The following is a 21,789-nucleotide window of genomic DNA, read 5'->3' on the forward strand; positions in this document are numbered from 1 at the left end:
TTTTTTTTATGGTAGGATTCCATAACTTTGAAAGTGTTTTGCTTTCTGTTCTGTAGAAGGAAGGTCTCAAATTTTAATCATTTCTTTCAAAATGCTTTGAAAAAGTACAATAGTTTATTTATGTCCTTGTTCATAAAAACAGATGTGGCTTATCGAAAACCAATCGAGGTTACATTAGATGTAAGCGTAGATGTTATGAGTGTCCTATTATGTCACGCGTATCCATAACTGAAGATAAATCGCGCTGCTTGGCGACAGTTTTATGGTCGCCGGGATAGTACGTAAGTACCAAGAAAGCTTATTAAAATCCAAAGGACTATTAATAAATATTTAAAGACTCAGAAATCAGCCAGTTATACAACTTGTATATTTTGTAAGGATTATATAACAAATTTATTTTAAAAAATCCGTGCTTTGAGATTCGAGAGATTTGGTGAAAAAGCTACACTTTTAATATAGTGTTACTTTTACAATAAATTAAAATTTCAGATACTTTTCTAGGAGGTATGGCATAGGTAGATGTTATGCCACATTTAGTATAAGTACAATGCGTGTAACATCCGTAGATGTTATACATATTGTAGTACACGGTAACGCCTGTGCGCTGACAGATTTTATTGGCTGACTGATGGATATGACTAGAGGTGGAAATGAGAACTTCTCAAATCCTTCACATAACAGTAATACTAAAAAGAAAAAAAAAATAATCAAAACTTTATTTAACCAAAGATTTCAGTATTTCAGTTATTGTTTTTAAAACCAAATTTATGTTTTGTATTGTAATAAAATCTCAGGTTCAGTGTATTTTATGATAATATTGTTCAGTTAACAAAGTTATTGGTTCTTAATTCTGAATTCATATGAAAAAATTTTATTTGGCAGTTTATTATTGTCTTAGTTTATCTTTATGCATTTTTTCTAAATTGAATCGTTCTTCTTGAAATTGTGAACCTAATTGAAATTAATTGTGTATAATACAGTAATGGATGTATTATATTTTGTTTGTTTGTTTGTACCATATTTTTTATTTAAATTAGTTGGGCTCAGTTTTGAAAGTATTTCTTATTTTCAGTACAAATTATGAAAGTATACTCGGTTTATTGTTTGAATGCTATAGGTACTACTTGTAACATGCTTTCTTTAGGGTCTATTAATGACTATATTACTTATGTTCTTGGGTTCTTGAAGGCCTTGTATGCCACTGTAAACTTATTCTGCTTAGTTATAATAAATAGCTTCTGGAGGCAGGGGCTTTAATCCGTGTAAGGCAAACATCATGTCAGCTAGGTAATGAAGCCCCTGTTCTCTGGTTAACAGTATTTGAGTTAAAACAAAATTTCAAACCTACGTAGTTTGAATATCTAAAGAAAACAAATTTTAAAATGCAGTTTTTTTTTTTTTTTTTTTCTTTTTTTTTTCAAATAAATATTAGTAAATGAAGTAATGAAGTAGATAATGAAAACTCTTGAAATTTGACATTCATTCATTTTCATTCAATTAATTATGATAAAATCGCTATAGTATATTTGAAAAGTGTTAAAACAGTGCATTTGAGTCAAATCGAGTCAAATCGTTTATGATGTTTGAAGTCAAGATTTGAGAGATTTGAATAATACAAAAATTAATTTTTTTGATTTTGAATCCTATTTCAATATTTGTCGAGTTTTTTAATCTCAAATCAATCGCAAGATTCAAATGTTACAAAATCTTCGTCTACAGGTAACATGAGTACAGACTGTTGGCAGGAATGCTGTATTAGTAACTGCATGTGGTCAGATGGTTACATCGACCGAAATTTTGAAAGGTAATAAATTTCATTTTATTGCCTTTGTTTAATGTAACAGTAAAAGAAAATTTATTGTCTTTGCCCATACCCTCACGTTAATGGATTAATTCAACAGTACCGAGGGTATGGACATTATTATACATAATTAATGTCCATACCTTCCATACTGCTGAATTAGACTTCTCAGGCAGAAAACCTTTATAAGTGGGAACTCTTGTTTTGTTATTGAAAGAGTCTCCCTAACATAGAGTGTAGAGACACTAGGATTTTTTAGAAGCAGGAGTCATGAAAAATGAGTAGTGCCCTCGCCGGGGCTCGAACCACGAACCTCTCGATACGCGTCGAGCGTGCTGACCACTACAGCACGAAGGCATGCTAAGAAGATGGGAGAAATACCTTATATACTCCCCCTTTTAAAAGGCGACTGGAGATTAGGGGACTCAATTGTTAAATCCTGGTGGTGGAGAATCATCATTCACCACCGTTTTTAATTCGGGCGCCACTGTAGAGACATTAAGATTTTTTGGAAGCAGAAGTCATGAAAAATGGACAATGCTCTCGACGGGACTCGAACCACGGACCTCTCGAATACGCGTCGAGCGTGCTGATTACTACACCCCAAAGGCATGCTAAGAAGGCGAGAGAAATACCTTATAAAAGAAGAGTAATTTTATCACAGGAATGTTACGTTAATTTTTAAAGCAAAGCATAAAAATCTCCCAGCCTAAAGGGAAAGGACTTTTTTAAAAAAATTTATTAATATTGATATTATACATCGGTAAAGTCGCGAAACCAGTCATGCAGATAGCTCGTTTTAAAGGAAACTGGCTGATAGTGATATTGTACGTTGGGAAAACCATGAAAACTCCCATGCAAGTAGGCCTAACATCGATATTTTTCGAACATGAATCGAACTGCCAGTGCTCGAATTACCTCTGCTAAAGATGTACGTACATATCCTGAGAAAATAAAAGCGTTTCATGAGTTGTTTCGCCGTCAATACTTCCATCAGCTCCGAATTCTAGGTCTCTGCACTTATGATCGGAGATTGGTTAAAGGTTTTTCTATGCCTTCACAATCTTTACATCTTCTAACAGAAGAAAAACAAACGTTTTCATGGTCTGATGAGTTTGAAAAGGTATTTAAAGTTCTGAAAGATCCTTGAATCAGCTCCTATATCAGTTGATCCCCAATCTGAATACAACTTTATTCTAGATATAGACGATAGCAATGGAGGGATTGAAGATGTTCTTGCGAAAGGAATTGACTGCCAAGTACATGTAGTAATTGCCTGCATTACTAAAAACCTTTCAGAACCAGAAAAATATTATTGTGTCAAAAGAAATTACTGCGTTACAATGAAAGAATTGTTAGCGATCGCAAAGACAACAGAACAACTCCTTCATTGTCTTTTCGGTAATGCGTAGTGAACATACTTCATCAAGTTTGCTACTTCGTTTCACAAGTCTCAGAGGTCGAATAGTTAGATGGATACAGAGTTATTACGAATACGTAATGGAAATTCGATATCGAAAAAGAACTTCGCATGGGAATGCTGTTGTACTTTCAAACAGACCTTCTGCAGAATAGTGCTGAGACTGTTCGAAAGCCAAGCAACCAACTGAGATTGAAGTCCCAGTGGCTAAACAAATCAACACAGAATATATAACATTCAGAGCTCTGATAAAAGCGAAGAACTGAGAGAGGCTCAAATTAAAGATTTGAGACCAATAATTGAATTAATGGAAACAGCAAACTGAAAAACCATTTGACAAGATATGTTGTCTGACACCTGCAATCCAACGACAAAAAGATACTAGGTTTCATGATATTCACTTTATATGTGAGATGGGTTTTCTCTGCCACAAATGAGAAAGACTATCAAATGTCAAATCATGTTATCGAGATGTCGAATCTATTGTTCTGTTAAAACTTCACGATAACCGTAGTAGAGGGCATTTTGGTGTAAAAGCGAGTTCGTAGGCGTTTCTTCCGGGGCACGGCTGAAACAGATGTAGAAAAGCTGCGCAAACACGTACACGATGAAGATCACAGTGTAGAATCACCCTTCGAAAAGATAACCATGAGTATTTCTAAGACCTTGATCACGTACAACTAATGGTAGCAAGTACAACTTAGTTGTCACAGGCAGTTAAAACAAATGGCTAAAAGCTTATGCCATCCGTAATCAAGAAGCTTTAACTATCATAGACGTTCTAGTAGAAAAATATTTTTTTTTTTTTTTTTTTTTTTTTTTTTCGATTTGCAATATCTCTTCACATTCACTCCGACCAAGGAACAATTATCATATTCCAAGGATTATGTTTAATTCTCGGTATGGAAAATATTCAAATCACGCATTTACGTACAGACTCAGATGGCATGGCGGAGAGATTTAATCGAATAATATTAGAACCACCTTTCTGCATGCACATCAAGGCATCATCAGAACTGGGACCAAAAACTGCCTCTGTTCTAGCTAGTGTATATGAATGTTATTCATGGGAGCACAGGAGATTCTCTATCTCAAATGATGACTTCCTTGTACTGCCTATTAAATCATATCGAACCTGGTTCTGATCTTTTCAGTTTTTTTTTTTTTTTTTTTTTTCCTATGTGTAGCATAAATATGACCCAATTTTCCTTAGAAACTCTTCCAAGAAAGTATGCCTACCCTTATAAACCTTAAGTGTTTTAAGTTTATTCGTTAATTTGTAGAGACATCAGAATTTATTTTATTGAAGCAGGAGTCATGAAAAATGAGCAATGCCCTCGAACCTTGGACCTCTCGAATACTAGCCTAGTGTGCTGATCATTACACCACGAAGACGGGGAGGAATACCTTATATACTTCCCCTTTTAAAGGGCGACTGGAGATTACGGAACCCAGTCGCCAGTGGTGGAGGAGGATCATCATGTACCACCTTTTTTCATTCGAGCATCACTATAGAGACATCAGAATTTTTTTTAAGCAGGGGTTATGAAAAACGAGCGATGCCCTCGCCGGTACTTAAAACTCGGACCTCTCGAATATGCGCCGAGCGTGCTGACTATTACACCACGAAGGCATGCTAAGAAGGCGGGGGAAATACCTCATAGGTTATTCAGTCTAACGTAAGACAGAAAACTGATTGTTTTCAGAGTTACGAAAACTGCAAAAATACTAGAAACTTACACATTTAATTAAATTTAGAAGCAATTAGGGGCCCTGATTCGTTCCGCTTCAAACGTAATACTAAGGCCTTACCTTGAAATTGTGACAGTTTATCCAAAGAAAGTGTGGTCGCATTCCACAGTTTGAAACTGGCTTCAATCACAGCACAGGTAATGAAATTTCCGAGAAAATTGAGGGAAGAGTTGTTGTTATTATTGTTGTTTTTCTTTTCGCTCCAACGGCCGATAATCGAGAAGTGAATGAGTTTTGTAACATGCGTCACCAGTTTCTGAAACTTATGTAACGGGCCAGCGTGTCTTACCGAAAAAACAGGTCGTTCCTCAGAGGCATCTTTCGCAACGGGGACGTTTCAAAACGTCATCTTTGTTCGAGGCAGCGCTCGCACTCGGAGAAGGAAACATTTCGAACGCCGAATGTTCTACAGTATTTCTTTTAGTTTTCTAAATAGTTGCAAAATTGGACTTAAGAGTCCGGGACGTGAACTACAGGTGAAAAAAATATAGTTTCGAAAATAAACGTATATTTCCGTTTAAGGACACTCATACACCTTAAAACCCATAAGATGTTCGAATAGGTGACTGGTGCAAGAATTGCGATAACTAATTTATTTTAAAAGCAATTAATACCAACGTTTTACAGCTGACTACAGAATATAGCTGCTTTCTGAAATAGTAATCAGAAAGTTTGTGTTGCCACAAATATTTTTATAATTTAATTCGTTTGTGACAACATTTTTCGTCATGTTTCCAACTTGCGCGCACAGTTTAAAACATTCTGTTTCATAATTTAATTCCATATTTAATATGTAGCTTTTATAACATGTGGAAACTACTGTAAACCTAAAATTCTAAAAATTTCATGTTAAATTTTTATTTTATTTTGAGTGGGGTATGTAAAATGTATTTTATTAACAAAATTTGTAACGTTTTCGTCCATAAATTTTTTCAATATTAAAATATTCGTCAAATTGTTAGTTCAGTTAGAAAGTAGTGCCCATATAAAGAATTCCATCCAATTTCAAGTATGTACCATTAGCCATTTTTAAAATATCATGCGCGCAAGGTGGAAACATGGCGAAATATTTTGTCACAAAGAGGATTAAATTACAAAAATATTTGTGGCAACACAAACTTTCTGGTTACTAGTTTCCAAAGCAGCTATATTATGTAGTCAGCTGTAAAAAATTGGAAATAATTGCTTTTAAAATAAATAAAATATCCCAATTCTTGCAACAGTCACATATTCGAAGATCATGAGGGGTTTAAGGTGTATGAGTCCCCTTAAGTAAACGTATTATACATTTTCCCCTTCTAAAATACACGCATATATTCGGAGCATGTACACGTACATGAGCCATGTTTTTCAGGTGAATGGTAATTAATCCAAAAAAACAAAGAAAATAACATTTCTATATTGTATATGAAGGAGAGGAGCTTGAATGAATGGTCCTCAGATATTCTCGAATCACCAAACCCATAAAATTGTATTTTTAAGTTGCTATAAAAGGTAATTATTATGATTAATTCGCCTATTTCTTATCTTGGGAAAATAGAAATTATTTCCATTTCTAGAAATGTTTGTAGCAAACCTTCAACGCAAGCGATCCGTTGAAAAGATCGAACAATTGGAGTCTTTTCTGTGATAAATATGTATACACGTGGCCATAACTTGACACGCAATGCTACCGTAGTACTTTTTATTATTTAACTATACTTGATATATATCTCAATATGTATTTAATATATATTAAACATTTATATATTAAGATTTTTATGTTTTTAATATTTTAATTTTTATTATTATAATTGTTATTTAAAATTTTAATAGAAAGCCTCCCTTTTTTAAATTTTGGAATTTGTATATGTATATATCCCCTATCACTATAAACGGCTTCAAACTATGTATTCTAGATAACAATATTACTAGATGGTTTTTTTTAATGTGATTATTTTTTTTTATTTTAGAGACCATTCATTTTGCAGTCCGCATAATATTAAAAAAAACTACAGTCTTCCCTTTCATTTGCTGAATCTTTAGAGGAATTTCATCGAACCCCAACATGCTGTGGATTGCAGTCTTAAGACCGTTGATTTATAGCAATTCACAGTCCAAAAAATATCGATAGAAACAAAAACTAGTTTTTAAAACAAATTATTTTTTTAATTTTAATTTTGCTTAGTAGTAAAATTTATCTTTGTGTATTGGCAACAACAGATATTATTCCTCTTGTACATTTCAAGGTTTCTTTTTGTATATTTTATGCTAAAAAAATTATTTGTACACGCTTCTTCGAGATGTTACATTATGTTCGAAAAGTAATTTTTAGACTGCTTTTTAAATGTTTTATATTTTGTTTTAGGGGAATAAAAGTATTTTGTTTATTTCAGTTATATGATGTTTTTTTTTAAATAAAATACACATTCCTTAAAATGAACTATATTTCTGAGGATATAAATAAATGTTGGTATTGCGCATCATTTCTATGAGGCAGCGACCACTTGCATAGAACAAATTTTGATTCCATATGTGGCCACCTGAGACAGGGTTCATTGTTCAACAAATCCAAAAATTAAATTCCCTCATTTACATTGCTCTAAATTTGAAGTAAGTCTACAGATAAATAACAACACCATTATGAGACAGATAGGCAAACAAAGAAGATAGATGGGCTGTTTTTCACCCGCTAAGTCTTTCTGCCTGCAGGGCGAATCAAGCATGGATGTGAAAGAAACACAATTCAATTTTTCGAATATCCTTGTGAGTTGAGGTTCCAGTTAGTCAACATACTTGGAGAATTATATTTAATTATTTCTATCCCCTGAGCCTCTCGTTTCCATAATATTTTTAGCTATACAAACAAGTCTTAGAAGCTGTCCCTTCATTCTTTCGAATCCGACCTTTAAAAGACCTTTAAAAAATGGAAAGCAGTTATCATACTTACCGGAAAGCCTTGAATTTTTCCTTGAACACGGAAGCGGGAGAAAGTTTTATGTCCGTGGGCTCGTTGTTTGTGTGATTATTCTCGTCCATCGCACTTTAATCTGAAAGAAATAATGAGAACTTGGTCAGTAAAGATTTCCAAAATTAGCCAGAATTTTTCAACGAAAAATATAACCAAACGATTCCGTATAGAGGTATTAGCCTAGAACTGTAGTCTTCATCTCAGTTCGTCAGAGCCATGGAGTTCCATGCAACCCCCGTTCAGAGCATCAAATTTTTCGAAACTTATTTCGAATACCACGCAGACCGCAAAACATAGAATGTAAAATAATTCAATAAATAACATTTTGTTTATTATTATTGTCATTTTTATCTAAAATAATACGTAATAAATCATTTTTCGTAAGTAAATCATAAAGAATCATTTTCTTTTTATTTTAAAAATGTCCTGATCATTGATAATATTTTGTTTATTATTGTTCTTTTTATCTAAAATAATACGAAATAAATCATTTTTTCGTAAGTTGATAAAGAATCCTTTTCTTTTATTTTAAAATGTCCTGAACATTGATAATATTTTGTTTATTGTTATTGTTATTTATTTGTCCAGAATAGTACGAAATAAATCATTTTTTCGTAAAGTAAATCATAAATAATCATTTTCTTTTTATTTTAAAATATCCTTATCATTGATAATATTTTGTTTATTATTGTTCTTTTTATCTAAAATAATACAAAAGAAATCATTTTTCATGAGTAAAATCATACAGAAAGAATCATTTTCATTTTATTTCAAAATGTCTTGAACATTAATATTATTTCGTTTATTATTGTTGTTATTTTTATCTAAAATAATACGATATAAATCAATTTTTCGTAAGTTGATAAAGAATCATTTTCTTTTATTTTAAAATGTCCTGAATATTGATAATATTTTGTTTATTGTTATTGTTATTTATTTGTCTAGGATAGTACGAAATAAATAATTTTTTCGTAAAGTAAAATGATAAGGAATCATTTCTTTTTATTTTAAAATGTCTTGATCATTAATATTACTTTGTTTATTATTACTGTCATTTTTATCTAAAGTAAAAGAAAAAAATCATTTTTTTAAGTAAAATGATAAAGAATGATTTTCTTTTTATTTTAAAATGTCCTCAACATTGATATTGTTATTTTTTATCTAAAATAATACGATTTGCATCATTTTTCATGAGTAAAATCATAAAGAAAGATTTTTTTTTTTATCTAAAAATGTCCTGAAAACATTGATAAAATTTAGTTCATTATTATTGTTACTTTTATCTTAATACGAAATAAATCATTTTTCATGAGCAAAATCATAAAGAAAGAATCATTTTCTTTTTATTTTACCTATAAAATGTCCTCAACATTGATACATTTTTAAGGTTTAACTTCAACGTTTATAACTTTTACTTTTCTCAGTATCGCAGGGCGCCATGAAAAGAGCATTAGTTTTATTATCTCCGTAAATTGACAAAGTGGTTTTATGGATTTCCGAGTTAACAAAGTTTGTCTGGCTTCATTATGTATCTCGTACGTTTACCCGTATGTAGGTAGCCCTCATAGTTACGGCAAATTCAATCAAGGCTGTCTACCTAAGGAGGGACTTCCTCTGAGGAAGACTTATTAAGGCAAACTAGGTCTTATTTATGTTACACACGAGGAGAACCACTATACTTCTATGCAGCTGGTTGGTTCACTAGGATTTAAATACGTGTGCAATTACCAAATTTCAGCGTTCTTATTTACGTGGCCGCTGGTAGGCACTGCAAAATTTGAAGACCCGCTATATTTTTTATTTTATTTATTGTGTGTTTGATCATTTGGCACTGCACCGAAAGGGAGCGATGCCTCGTGGAGGACTCTTCAGGGGTAACTGGCTCGTATTCAGGTCACACGCGGTAAAAGCACAAAACGTCCCATGCAGCCAACCCGTTAGCCGGTACTCGAACCCCGAACGGAACTACTAGTGGTTAGGGGGTTCTACCGCTCGGCAGCTGATAGGCTGACCCACTCACTATATTAAAACATATTTAATTAAATGAAAAGTAAGTTCTTACGTACTATTGGTACGTATAAAGTACGTACTATTCGACCACCCAAGTTACGCGATTTAGCGTCAATTATGCAAATTCAAAATTCTGCAGTAACGAATAGGCGATTCGCGAATGTTGCCGAAATTCCCGCCAATGGACGACGGGTAGTACGTAAATACCTCGTCGTACACACCTGATTCACAACCATTTGTTAGATATGCCGTATACATTGACTACCAATAAGTATTTGGACACCTATGCAAATGACGATATTTGCGGTCCCAAGGTACGCCACGGACTCCGCCGGTATATATCGTGTAGGAAATAGCATCGACTTTAGTCGCATGCAAGATGCCTCGCAGTTCGGAGCTCTCTGATTTCGAGAAAGGTATAATTATCGGGTATCACAAATGTGGCCGATCCTTAAGGGACATACCTAGCGATCTGAAGTACCCAATATCGACAGTGGCCTATGTGATTAAGAAGTGGGAGGTGAGGGGTGATTGTCGGAATGTGCCCCGACGAAAGACTGGGCAGCCAACGAAACTGGGGGCAGACCAACGAAACTGGGGGATAGAGACCGACGAGTGCTGTTCAGAGAAATTCGGAAGAATCGCACCCAACCGATAGCCCTCATCCGCGAGGAGTTTCAACAGGCATCCGGGAATATTCTTTCAATGAATACCATCCGTAAGGAAGCACATCTGCTTGGTTTTCATGGCCGTGCTGCTGCCCATAAGCCTTTGATCCCAAAGTCCAACCGCGCTGCTCGGTTAATGTGGTACAAAGCACATCGAAATTGGACCGTTGATCAGTGGAAACGGGTTCCTTGGAGTGACGAATCAAGGTTCACCCTTGACCATTCGGATGGCAGGGTCAGGGTCTGGCGTCTACCTGGAGAACATCTCTTGCCTGATTGGATTGTGCCAACAGTCAAGTTCGGCGAAGGTGGAATTATGGTCTGGGGGTGTTTCTCCTGGTATGGGCTGGGACCTTTGATCCCCATTCATGGTAAGCTCAACTCCGATGCCTACTGCACTATTTTGGATGACAATGTGCTTCCTACGTTGTGGCAGTTTTACGGGTTGGACCCCTGTTACTTTCAGGATGACAATGCCAGTTGTCATGTTTCGACGTTATTGGTATGGTGCCAATGGAGTTCATCGAATGGACTGGCCTGCCCAAAATCCAGACCTGAACCCTATCGAGAACCTCTGGGACGAGTTGCATCGCCGAATTCAGGGGTTCACTACCCGTGCAAAATCGGTGAATGAACTTCTATGTCTTCACCAAGCCGAGTGGAAGAAAATACCACTAGCTATCATACAAAGACTTGTGGAAAGTATGCCCCGGAGGGTCCACGCTGTAATTACCTCTCGTAGAGGTCCTACCAACTATTGATTTTGAATAAAGCTAGTTTTCCTTTTCTATCACAGGCGTCCAAATACTTATTGGTAGTCAGTGTATTAAATGCTTTCAAAATATATAAATTGGATACGTTTAATTAAAGTAAAACTGAACTGTAGGTGACCTTTAAAATCATTGCTTGTTGGCGACTTAAGGGTTGACGGTCACTTGTGCAGTGTGGAAGAATAAACTTATAAGAAATACGATTATAAATCTTACGTTGCTCAACATGTAATGCAATTATGGACTAATTAAATGTGAAAAATAAATTGCAGTGTGGAATAGTGGCATTCTGAGAACTCATTGTTTACATGCAAGATAAATAAAAAAAAATTCGTGGATTAGTAACAGTTACCGAGTGGTATAGATTGATAAATAAATGATAAAATAATATAATGTAACTTCAACCTAATATAATGCAGACATTTTAGATAGATTTCAGTGGAGTTGTTTCTGATATTAGTCAAAAACGAAAGACACCCTCAACCGTCAAAGCCACTGATAATTCTGGAAACAAGGATAATATTTACTTTCATATTTTTTATTAACTAATAAATTTTTGCTGAGAAAATAAGAAGGAAATTTAAACATAGAAAGTTAATGCAACTTATAGCACTTAATAGAATTTTAAACCGACATAGATAACTAACAAAGGCCATTAATAAATCATTTTTATAAAGTTTTTACTGGTAATTTTTCATGAAAAGTATAATCTATAAGCTGCATTTAATTTTCTATGCTTAAGTTTCCTTCTGAATTTTTCAGCAAAAATTTATGAGTTAATAAAAAAAATGTGAAAGTAAAAATTATCCTTCTTTACATCTTGCGCTCATAAATCATTATGGGAGAATATCCATTTACAATTATTAAAAGCCTGAAAAAAGCATGTCTGCAATGTTATCGTCATACGATGATTTGTAGATTCTTTATTTTTTACCACGATATTTTCGACGTCGATGTTTTGTATCACGATGTTTTAAAACTGCGATGTTTTCTCTTTGCGATGTTTTCTCCCACGATGTTTTGTAGCACGACGTTTTCGCCTTGCGTTGTTTTCTCTGCTACGTTTTCGTCCCCGATGTTTTTTCCGCGATGTTATCGGCGGACACCGAATTTTCACAGGATACAAAAAAAAATGTTCTATTTCACTTTCATGTTCTTTAAAACACTGTGGTTGAAAACAAAATGTCCCAGCTAAATACACCAACATTTAAAACAAAATGTACTACATTTTCATCCTGATACACGGAAGAGATGACTGAAATAAATTACAAGGTTTTAGAGTATGCATTTAGTTTTACTAACATAGTTATTTTATGTTGGTTGTCTTTACTGTCTTTCTTGCTTTCCATTTTCCTGCCAGAATGTTACTAGTTCGCGCGTATTCAAACGAGGTAGAAAAAGGTGGTATTTAAGGGAAGGTTTGAGATTGTAGTATCAGAGCGTGTTTCGCCTGCTGAAGACCACGTTTGCTTCTTCATTCTCTTGAGAGCTAGTTATCTGCAGCGTCGAATTATTCTCGACAGTAGACTAGGTTTTTGAGCCAACTTGCACATATTTTGTCTGTGTAGCCCTTTCGACTACCTTTTGATGAGCTTAATCTAGTTTAAATTCTCGTACGTTTTGAGTTCAGCCATAAATGCTAGCTGGTTCTGTATACGCGATCTGTGCCTATTGTTAATGTTTTATCTGAGTTAAATAAACGGCCTTTTAACCCTTTTCCTGAGTTTCTGTCGTAATTTTAAAGACCACAGTAATAAGTCTTAGTAAAAGTTATTGTAGTTTATGTTACCAAATAGAAAGACACTATAGAGTTAACACAAGGTAATAAATAATGTACTCAATAAGTGATGAATGTGCTCTATCAATGATCCTTTAAAATGATATTGGCCTCAATAGAAATAGGTGTTCTAACAGAACTTCACAATGTAAACCGTTACTAATCCAATTAATTCCATGCTTTATTCAGGGCATGAGTGATCCGCGTGTCTTCGAACAAGTTCTCCACATACTAAATGCTCCTAGGAATAAGAAGGTGAGTTAAGTTGAACTCATCACTGAAAAGTGCATATTTTATACTGTGTACTTTCCAAATTCTGCTCTCCTGATTCCAACAAAACGTGGACGTTGGCTATCAGCGGCTCTTTTACAGCTCTCGACAAGCCATTTTTGCAGAAATAGGTGAATTCAAACTAACAGCAAGTTCTGACATAATTCGAGTAGTCTCTTTTCTTAAGTCAAAAAATGGCGTTAGCCAGAATGGGCTATTATTCTCGAAATGAGATTTTGCGTCGTCCACTATAAACGGAGAATCACTTTTCAAATTATTACCACCAGATATTATCGCCCTGTATAATTTTTAAAGAAATAAAATAATGAAGTATGTATGTATCTATGTATGCTCTTCGCAACTGCGAAAAAACGACGGAACCTAAAGCCATCCAATTTTGAACAAAGTAATTCGGTGAATCTTCGGGTTATGGTAACTTGGCGATTTTTTCGCGAAAAATTGGCGACCAACCCTGCTACAGCAACCTGCTAGTTTTTTTTTTTTTTTCCCCTCTTTTTTTGGACGCCATTTTGTTTTCACAAAGTAAAGGCATGTTTTTTTTTTTTTTTTTTTTTTCTTTTTTTTTAACTCAACATTTTTTTTTCAACAATTTGTTAGCCGAATTACGCTTATGCTAGAACTTTTATGGAACAAAACTGCTTAATCATGCCGAAGATTAGGTGCGAAATTGGGAGAAAGTGCACAATCGCCCACTGCTTCGCGCGTTTTTAAGAATTGCACATACGCGGTATCCATGTACACGTCGACCTATTTTCACTTAAAAAAACATCCCAGAATTGCACAAAAATGGCATTGCGGACACTCTTGACTTTATCCATGTACACATTGACCTATTTTCACTTAAAAAGTCAAAGAAAATTGACAAAAATCCAATTCTTCTTACTCTTGTAAAAAGAGTCAAACAAATCAGTGGACGATTCTGCACTTTAGCATCGAAATTGTTTCTAAGGGCTTATTAGCTAAAATCACGTCTGGAATTTTCCGGAAAAGTCACATGACATGTCTCACGATCTCTCATTTCTCCGAGACAAAATAATCTGTGATTCGAACTGTGTACTTCTCAGATTATTGCTAAAGTCCTACCTAGTAACCTTTATCGCCTTACCAAAATATTGCCAAACTACCTGTTACCATATTCCAAAGATTAGCCGGTAATTTCTTCCCCCTCAACATTTGCACCTGGACACTCAAATTTTGAATTTCGAATTTTATATTTCATATTTTGTAAAACTTCAATGAATTTTTTACTAAAAACTCAAAGGTTTGGAAACGAGCAGTGGCAACAGTGTACGGAATAAGCACTTTTATCTTCGCCTGAGACAGAAGTTCCTGCTACCGGAAGTTCTAAAGATATAGTGTTTTTAAACATTTTGTGATTTTGCAGTTGCATTGAATTGTGTGCAGGGTAAGAACACGATATTTAATTAATAAATTTAACACACAAAACGTGTTGTTGTTAGCTATAAAGTTGCACATATTTACAGAAATTTAATTTTCGGGTCGTTTATTCTCCCATCAATAAAATTCCGAGTTTCATACTCAAGGAACCCATTCCGGATATGAATTCTGAATTAGTGTATTTATAGGATTCCTTGCCAGTGTGGTTTAATTTACATTGGCCAAACTAAGAGAGCCTTAAAATTTCGCGTCAAGGAACATGAGGTGTATATGTTAGAAAAAAGGGAACTCAGAAGTCTTGTGTTGCTCAACATTGTGGGTCCGAAAATCACACTTTCAATTTTTCTGCTGCCAAAATTATTCAAAAAACATCTTCCATTGGCGAATTGGATTTTCTAGAGGCATTTCACATTCAAAAAAATCTTTCTGTTCTAGTTAACGATTCTAATTCCAATCCAACTTTTCCTTCGGCCTTTAAAGAAATTATGGTTTAGTTCTGGTTTCATCAACAGATGGCGCCACTTGCTTATTCTTTCAGGCTTTCTTATCTTATGTAATCATTATTTCCTATCTTGTTCATTTGCGGTTTTGCAGCTGAGGATGGTGGTTCGGTAAAACCATCGAAACTAGTCCTGTAAAAATTTCGAAAATATAATGCTGATTTTGTTTGACCTTCTGAATTAGTGTTATTGTTGTTGTGACTTATCTCATTTGTCTGACAGCAGCATCAGAACAAGCCAACAAAAATCATGGCAAGGAGTGCAACATGGCACCTGTCGTTAGCTTTGGGTACCATGCAGGTGACATTACGACTTTGCTCCGTTCCGCCCCCAGTTTTGATAGAGAGCACTCTAATGGAGGTAGGAAAGGAAGGAGGGGCCATTCCGCGCTAGCACTGCTTTGAAGCTTGGGTCACCAAACGGGGTGTTCTTTGTTTACATTCAGAAGCTCGCTTGACAAGATTCTGATAGTATTTCGACACACGACAGTTCCATAGAAATCGAAAAAGGGACACTCTCGCATGAAAGAAACATTCATAGTGTGATGGATAATAGCAATTTGCATAGTTTACTGACATTTACGCAAAAATCACATCTTGGTTATTTTTCGATAACTAACAACAGCGATTTTGATTATGAATTTGTTTTATAAAATTATAAGCTGTTGCACTACAAAAATATAGATTTTAAGAAAATTGCTAAAAGAGATCTGCCAAAATTTATTTTCTAGATGATTTGAAAAGTTTGAAACTTGATGGCTAAATGTAAATATAAAATTATGTATGTTAAAATATTTGTAATTAGGCACATAGGTCAGATTAAGTTTTTATTAAATAGAGTAACGCATGCAAGGGCTATCTGCCTAAAGAGAGAGATGCCATCGTGGAGGAATTTTGAAGAAAAACTGACCTTTGAGTGGGTATTAAAAATAATACTTATAATTTTCATTCAAGTTATATTCATATATATTTTTATGTAAAACTTTCGGGTGTATGCTAAATTAGTGTAAATTACTTTACACGAAAAATATAGTGAATGCACAGAAATTAAAGATTTGCACATGCCGGAAATGATAAATAGGAAATATGTATGGGTATTTATGCATGTGCTTGCAAAAAGCATGTATCTGCCTTTGACAAAATACTTAAATATTCATTAAATTATTTATAAATGTATTTGAAATGAAGAATTTATTCACTTATAAACAACTGTGAAAGTACTGTGAAGAAATCTAATGATTAAATGTATCTAATTTATAATGATTATAAATGTTATCTAAATATATAATAACCTTAATATTGAATTGTAAACATAAATTCAAATCCTGTTGACAAATACGTTATAAAACTATTTAAGCAAGAATTGTTCGTATTGGAAAGCAATCTGTTAAAAGGTATTGTAAAGCAAATGCTATGAGATGCGCACTTAAGAACGTAATAAAGAGTTTTGGAATATGTATTGTTGAAATGAAGGGTAAAAAAAAAAATCTGATAAGTATAATTAAAAGAATTATTCCCTTTACATTTTATAATAACTCAGTTACAAGTTTTAAATAATACTTAAAAAAAAAAAAAAAAAAAAAAAAAAAAAAAAAAAACTTATTTTATTCCCTTTCAGAAATGTTCAGAGAAATTCAAATACTATTTAATACCTATTTAATTATTAGGAATAAGTATTTCTCTAATTCCTAATAATTCTCTAATTTAAAATGAACCGAATAGAGCATTAATTATAAATTGACTTACATTTTTCGATTTAAAAGAAGCCAAAAAATCATGTCATATTTAAGAAAGTATTTTAGGAAGAAGCTCTATAAATAGAAAAGAAATAATGCATAATTTTAATATTAATAATACAATAAACTTTGATCTTAATTTTTGTACCTTAACCGAATAAAATCGTATTACCTTATTTTTTTTTTTTTTTTTTTTTTTCTAATGTAATTAACGAAAACTTGTGAAAATATTTCATTCAAATTAAACCATTCTGAGAAAACTGTCCTGTGAAAAGTATAGCATTTAATTCCGTTCAGAATGAAATGTTGTTTAAAAATATGTTGTTTTTATATACTTAGGACTCTGAAGTGTTGTAGAAAAAGAAAATATATACATTTATACGTATATTTGCGACGTAATTACAAAATATTTACACCCGAACGCGTCAAATCCCATAGAACTCAATGGTAAATGACCCAATGTTTTGGTCACCACGTAGGGATCGCCGGTGCTTCAGAGCAGGGTACGGAGAAACTTGTTTAGGGCGACTCCATCTTACTTCCTCCCTCCATGAGCACTCCGAAGGGAGGGCTAACAGGGTCTCTCACCTCTCTCCCCCCTGCCACACAGCTCTCGAGAGGACTTCGCCGCATATTTAGAGTGCAAACATGCTTCACAAACACTATACATTTACAAACATCCATGCCTTCACCGGGATTCGAACCCAGGCCCTTCGGTACGATAGTAAAAGTAATTTATCACTATCCCAGGTGGACGGCACACAAAACATTAATAATAAAAAGAGAGAAAAATAATTTCGGAAGCCATCTTACTAAGTAAACTGAATATTGATAGGCGAATGTGAGAAAAGACTGAAAACGATATGTTGTCATTAATGAGACATATGTTGCTGTGCTGCTTCTAAAACTTTTTCACTTTTATTGTGGAATTTCACATGGCATAAGTGTGAAGAAAATGATGCTTAATGATAAAGCTAAAAAGATAGAAGCCTAAAAGAACCTTAATGAACCCTTTTAGACGATCGTTAAAATCTAAACCCTTTCAGATTTTGCTTTTTTAGCCCAAAGGGGCAATTTGTCCTGAAGGGTTATTAATTTCGTTTTGGCATTTTGCGTTGCTTCGCTACAAATGCCGGTTCACTTTTCAAATTGTAGCCACCAAATATTATCGCCCTGTGTTATATTTAAAGAAATTAAATAATAAAGAATCTCCATAAATGTATGTATGTTTCTCGCAATGGGATAAAACAATGGTACCTAGAGCCATCTATTTCTGAATTAAGTAATCTTCTATCGAATATGGTCATCTGAAAGCCCAGATTTGGAATTTGAAATTCGTTTTATTATCGATTACATATTTTGTAAACCTTTAACGAATTTTTGAGTAACAAACTCAACGATTTAAAAGCAAGCAATGGCAACACTCTATGACGGGTGGGGGGGGAAACCTTTTTATCTCCAGCGGGTGCGATATTGTGTATCGGAAATTCTAAAGATATGCTCATTTTAAAATTATTTTGCGACATTGCTCCTATTAGGAGATAGTATTTTATACTTATTTATTTCCTAACATAAACATGAAGTACAGAACAAGCAAAAGACATTTATGAATACAAAAACGTAAGTGATGCCATTCACAAAAAGGGTAATGTTATTTTTAATAGCTCGTTGGCTTTGCCGCAACACCTCCCCACCCTGGTCAACCTCCAGGGGAATGACCAGCTGGACAGGTCGGGTAATGGTATGTCCATTGGTGCGCAGAACACAAGTACGGACTTTCTTGTCGCGGCCAAGGATTAGCTCTCAACACGGGCCTTTTCCCAGGTGTGGCGAAGTCTAACTTCTTGTAGCAGGACAATGTCCCCTTTCAGTATTTTATTTGTTTCAGATGGATTCCGCACTTGATGAAATGTACGCAAGTCCATCAAATATTCCTTTTGCCATCTTTTCCAAAAGGAGTCCATCAAATTTTGACGATTCTTCCACATACGATTTAAATTTGTTTCAGGATTTGTGAGGCTGGAAGAAATAGTAGTTAATTTCTTTCCTATGAGGAAGTGCGAGTGGGTTAAAGCTTCCTCAGAGTCACCTTTTATTCCGTATACGTGGACAATCGGTCTACTGTTAAGAGCGGCTTCAATATCACATAATACAGTGATCAAACCAGCGTCGTCCAAAAGAGCCTTACCTAATGTTTTCCGAAGGCATCCCTTAATTGAGCCTATCATTCGTTCCCACCATCCTCCCCACCAAGCCGCTCGGGGGGCGATGAATTTCCATTTGATGTTGTGGTGGGCATAAAACTATTGTGCCTTGGCAGAGGATATAGTATCCCACAATAATTTCAACTCTTTGTCCGCAGCGCAGAAAGTTGTGGCATTATCAGTGTACACTGTATGAGGAAGTGAACGTCTAGAGACAAAACGTTGTAATGCAAGTGGAAAGACGTCAATTCTAAGTGGATAGCTCGAATTGTAGCACATGTGAAGATGTCAATGTAAGCTTTTGTAACGGATATATTATTTTTTACGTAGTGTGGTTCAGCAAAATCAATTCCGGTAGTTTCAAAATTCTTTTGAATTCGCTCAGCTGGTAATGGAACTTCTATCTGTTCACTTCTTTTTTGTTTCAGTACTTTACATGGAAGGCAAGTCTTTGTCCCCTTTTTAATGGCTTGTCTTGCTCTTAATATCCAATATTCTGAACGAAGCTGAGAAAGTACAATCCGAACACCGAGATGATGCATTCGTAAATGTGTTTGGCGTATCAGTAGGCTTGTAAAATGATGAGAACTTTCCAATAATATGGGATGTTTTTCACCATGAGATAAATCAGAAAATTGTAGTCGACCACCAAGAAGTATAATATTGTTCTTGGAGAAAGGGTTAAATTGTTTTATCCTTGATTTCTTAGGGAGTGATTTTCCTGTCAACAGAGCTTCCTATTCTGAAGGAAAGGATTCTTTCTGAACGGTCTGTATCCAATAAATACGAACTTTATTCAGTTCTGTGGCATGTAACTCACTAACTAACTTTTCTTGTTTCCTACAGCTGTGAATAAAGCGAAGAATCCAAGATGTTACACGTAACAATCGAATGTAAGAACTGTAGTTTCCAGCCTTTATGATTGGTTGAGTAGATACGATGTGAAGGGTCTGAACCTTTTCTTTCTTTGCCTCGAAGTTATGACTGTAATCTTTAGAAATAGTATCAGAATGGGGCCAATATTCTAGAGATTTGACTAACCATGGAGGGCCGTTCCAGCAAATTTCCAGGTTTTTTTTAGTGTTGATGGTGAAACACCTCGAGAAAGTTTGAATTTTATGGTTTAAGTGCAAAGAATATTATATTTAATAAATAAAGGTAACACACATAACGTTAAAAAAAAACGCCCTTTTCAGACGTAATCTGAAAGGTTTCAGATTTTAATGATTTTTTTGGGGTCGGTGTGCTGCCCTTTCCGTCTTCACTGCAAGCCCGTCGGGGTCACAAAGGCAGAATTAAGTAAGAAATTAAGTGGTGAGGCGAGTGATCTCTAAAAATTGTTCGAGCTTGGAGAAAAAGTTACAGGTTATTCGTCCCGATGGAGGGGAAGGGAGTTCGCAAATAACAACTCTCATCGAAAGACGAGCAAAGTGGTTTCGCTGGTTTCCGATAATCGGTTGCGATCTGATGCTCACAGAGGACGCTTGTCAGCTCCAGAAAGTTTTGTTTTAGCAAGAAGTGCCGCCCAGTTGCTTTAACAAAGTGTAAGGATTCGTATAAGATGCAGTCAATTTCAGTTACGCAATATTATACAGATTTCAATAAATTTACGCGACATTATACAGTTTGAAGTAAACTTCTCAATTACGCAATACTATTTTGTCATACACGGATATTTATCCGGAACGGAGTATTTCTCTTATGCAGTTCCCCCTATGTACAAATGCAATTACAACATTTTTAGAACAGTTTCGAGGCTGTTGAATTGATTTCTAAAATGTAAATGCTTATTATTAGTCAAAAGTAGCCAATTTGCTCAGAAGGACTATTAATTTCTTTCTGGCATTTTGCGTTGTTTCACTTTTCAAACTGTTGCCACCAAATATTCTCGCCCTGTGTTATATTTAAAGGAATTAAATAATGAAGAATCTGCATAAATGTATGTATGTTTCTCTTATTGTGATAAAACAACGGTACCTAGAGCCATCCAATTTTGAATAACGTAATCCTCCTGCGAATATGGGCATCTGGAAACCCAAATTTAAAATTCGGAAAATGTTTTAGTATCAATTTCATATTTTGTAAAACTTTAACAAATTTTTGGTTAACAAACTCAACGATTTCAAAGCGATTAATAGCAACACTGTCCGGGGGGGGGGAATTATCTCCAGCGCGTGATATTGTGTACCTGAGGTTAGGTTAGGTTATTTAATTACAGCAAAACCTCGAGGGCTATCTGCCTAAGAGGAGGGATGCCTTCGTGAAGGACTTTCTAAGGGATGGATTAGGATTATTCAGTTATGGCAAAGCACACAAGGGCTATCTGCCTAAAGGGAGGGATGCCTTCGTGGAGAACTTTCTAAGGGAAACGGACTCGTATACACGTTACACATGGGGAAAACCACGAAAACGCCATGCAGCCAGCCCGTTCGCGGGATTCGAACCTCGGACCGAGCTACCACTATGCAGCGATTTTACCGCTCGGCCGCTGGTGGGCCCTGTGTACCTGAAAT

At 34.8% G+C, this 21,789-nt stretch overlaps 1 protein-coding gene across 2 annotated transcripts in view; it reads right to left on the reverse strand.

Moving 5' to 3' along the window:
* LOC118182387 (NAD kinase-like) overlaps positions 1 to 21,789 on the reverse strand; it is a 216,648-nt gene that overhangs the window by 187,163 nt on the left and 7,696 nt on the right. For both annotated transcript variants that reach the window (XM_035351739.2, XM_035351744.2), the window contains exon 2: positions 7,903 to 8,002. In XM_035351739.2, the coding sequence (XP_035207630.1) occupies positions 7,903 to 7,991 (89 nt within the window). In that variant the 5' untranslated portion in view covers positions 7,992 to 8,002. The remainder of the gene's footprint in view (positions 1 to 7,902; positions 8,003 to 21,789) is intronic.

The sequence above is a fragment of the Stegodyphus dumicola genome, chromosome 5 (genome assembly GCF_044657685.1).
Source record: "Stegodyphus dumicola isolate Sdum_Otavi_A_Nest chromosome 5, ASM4465768v1".
NCBI classification, from domain to species: domain Eukaryota; kingdom Metazoa; phylum Arthropoda; class Arachnida; order Araneae; family Eresidae; genus Stegodyphus; species Stegodyphus dumicola.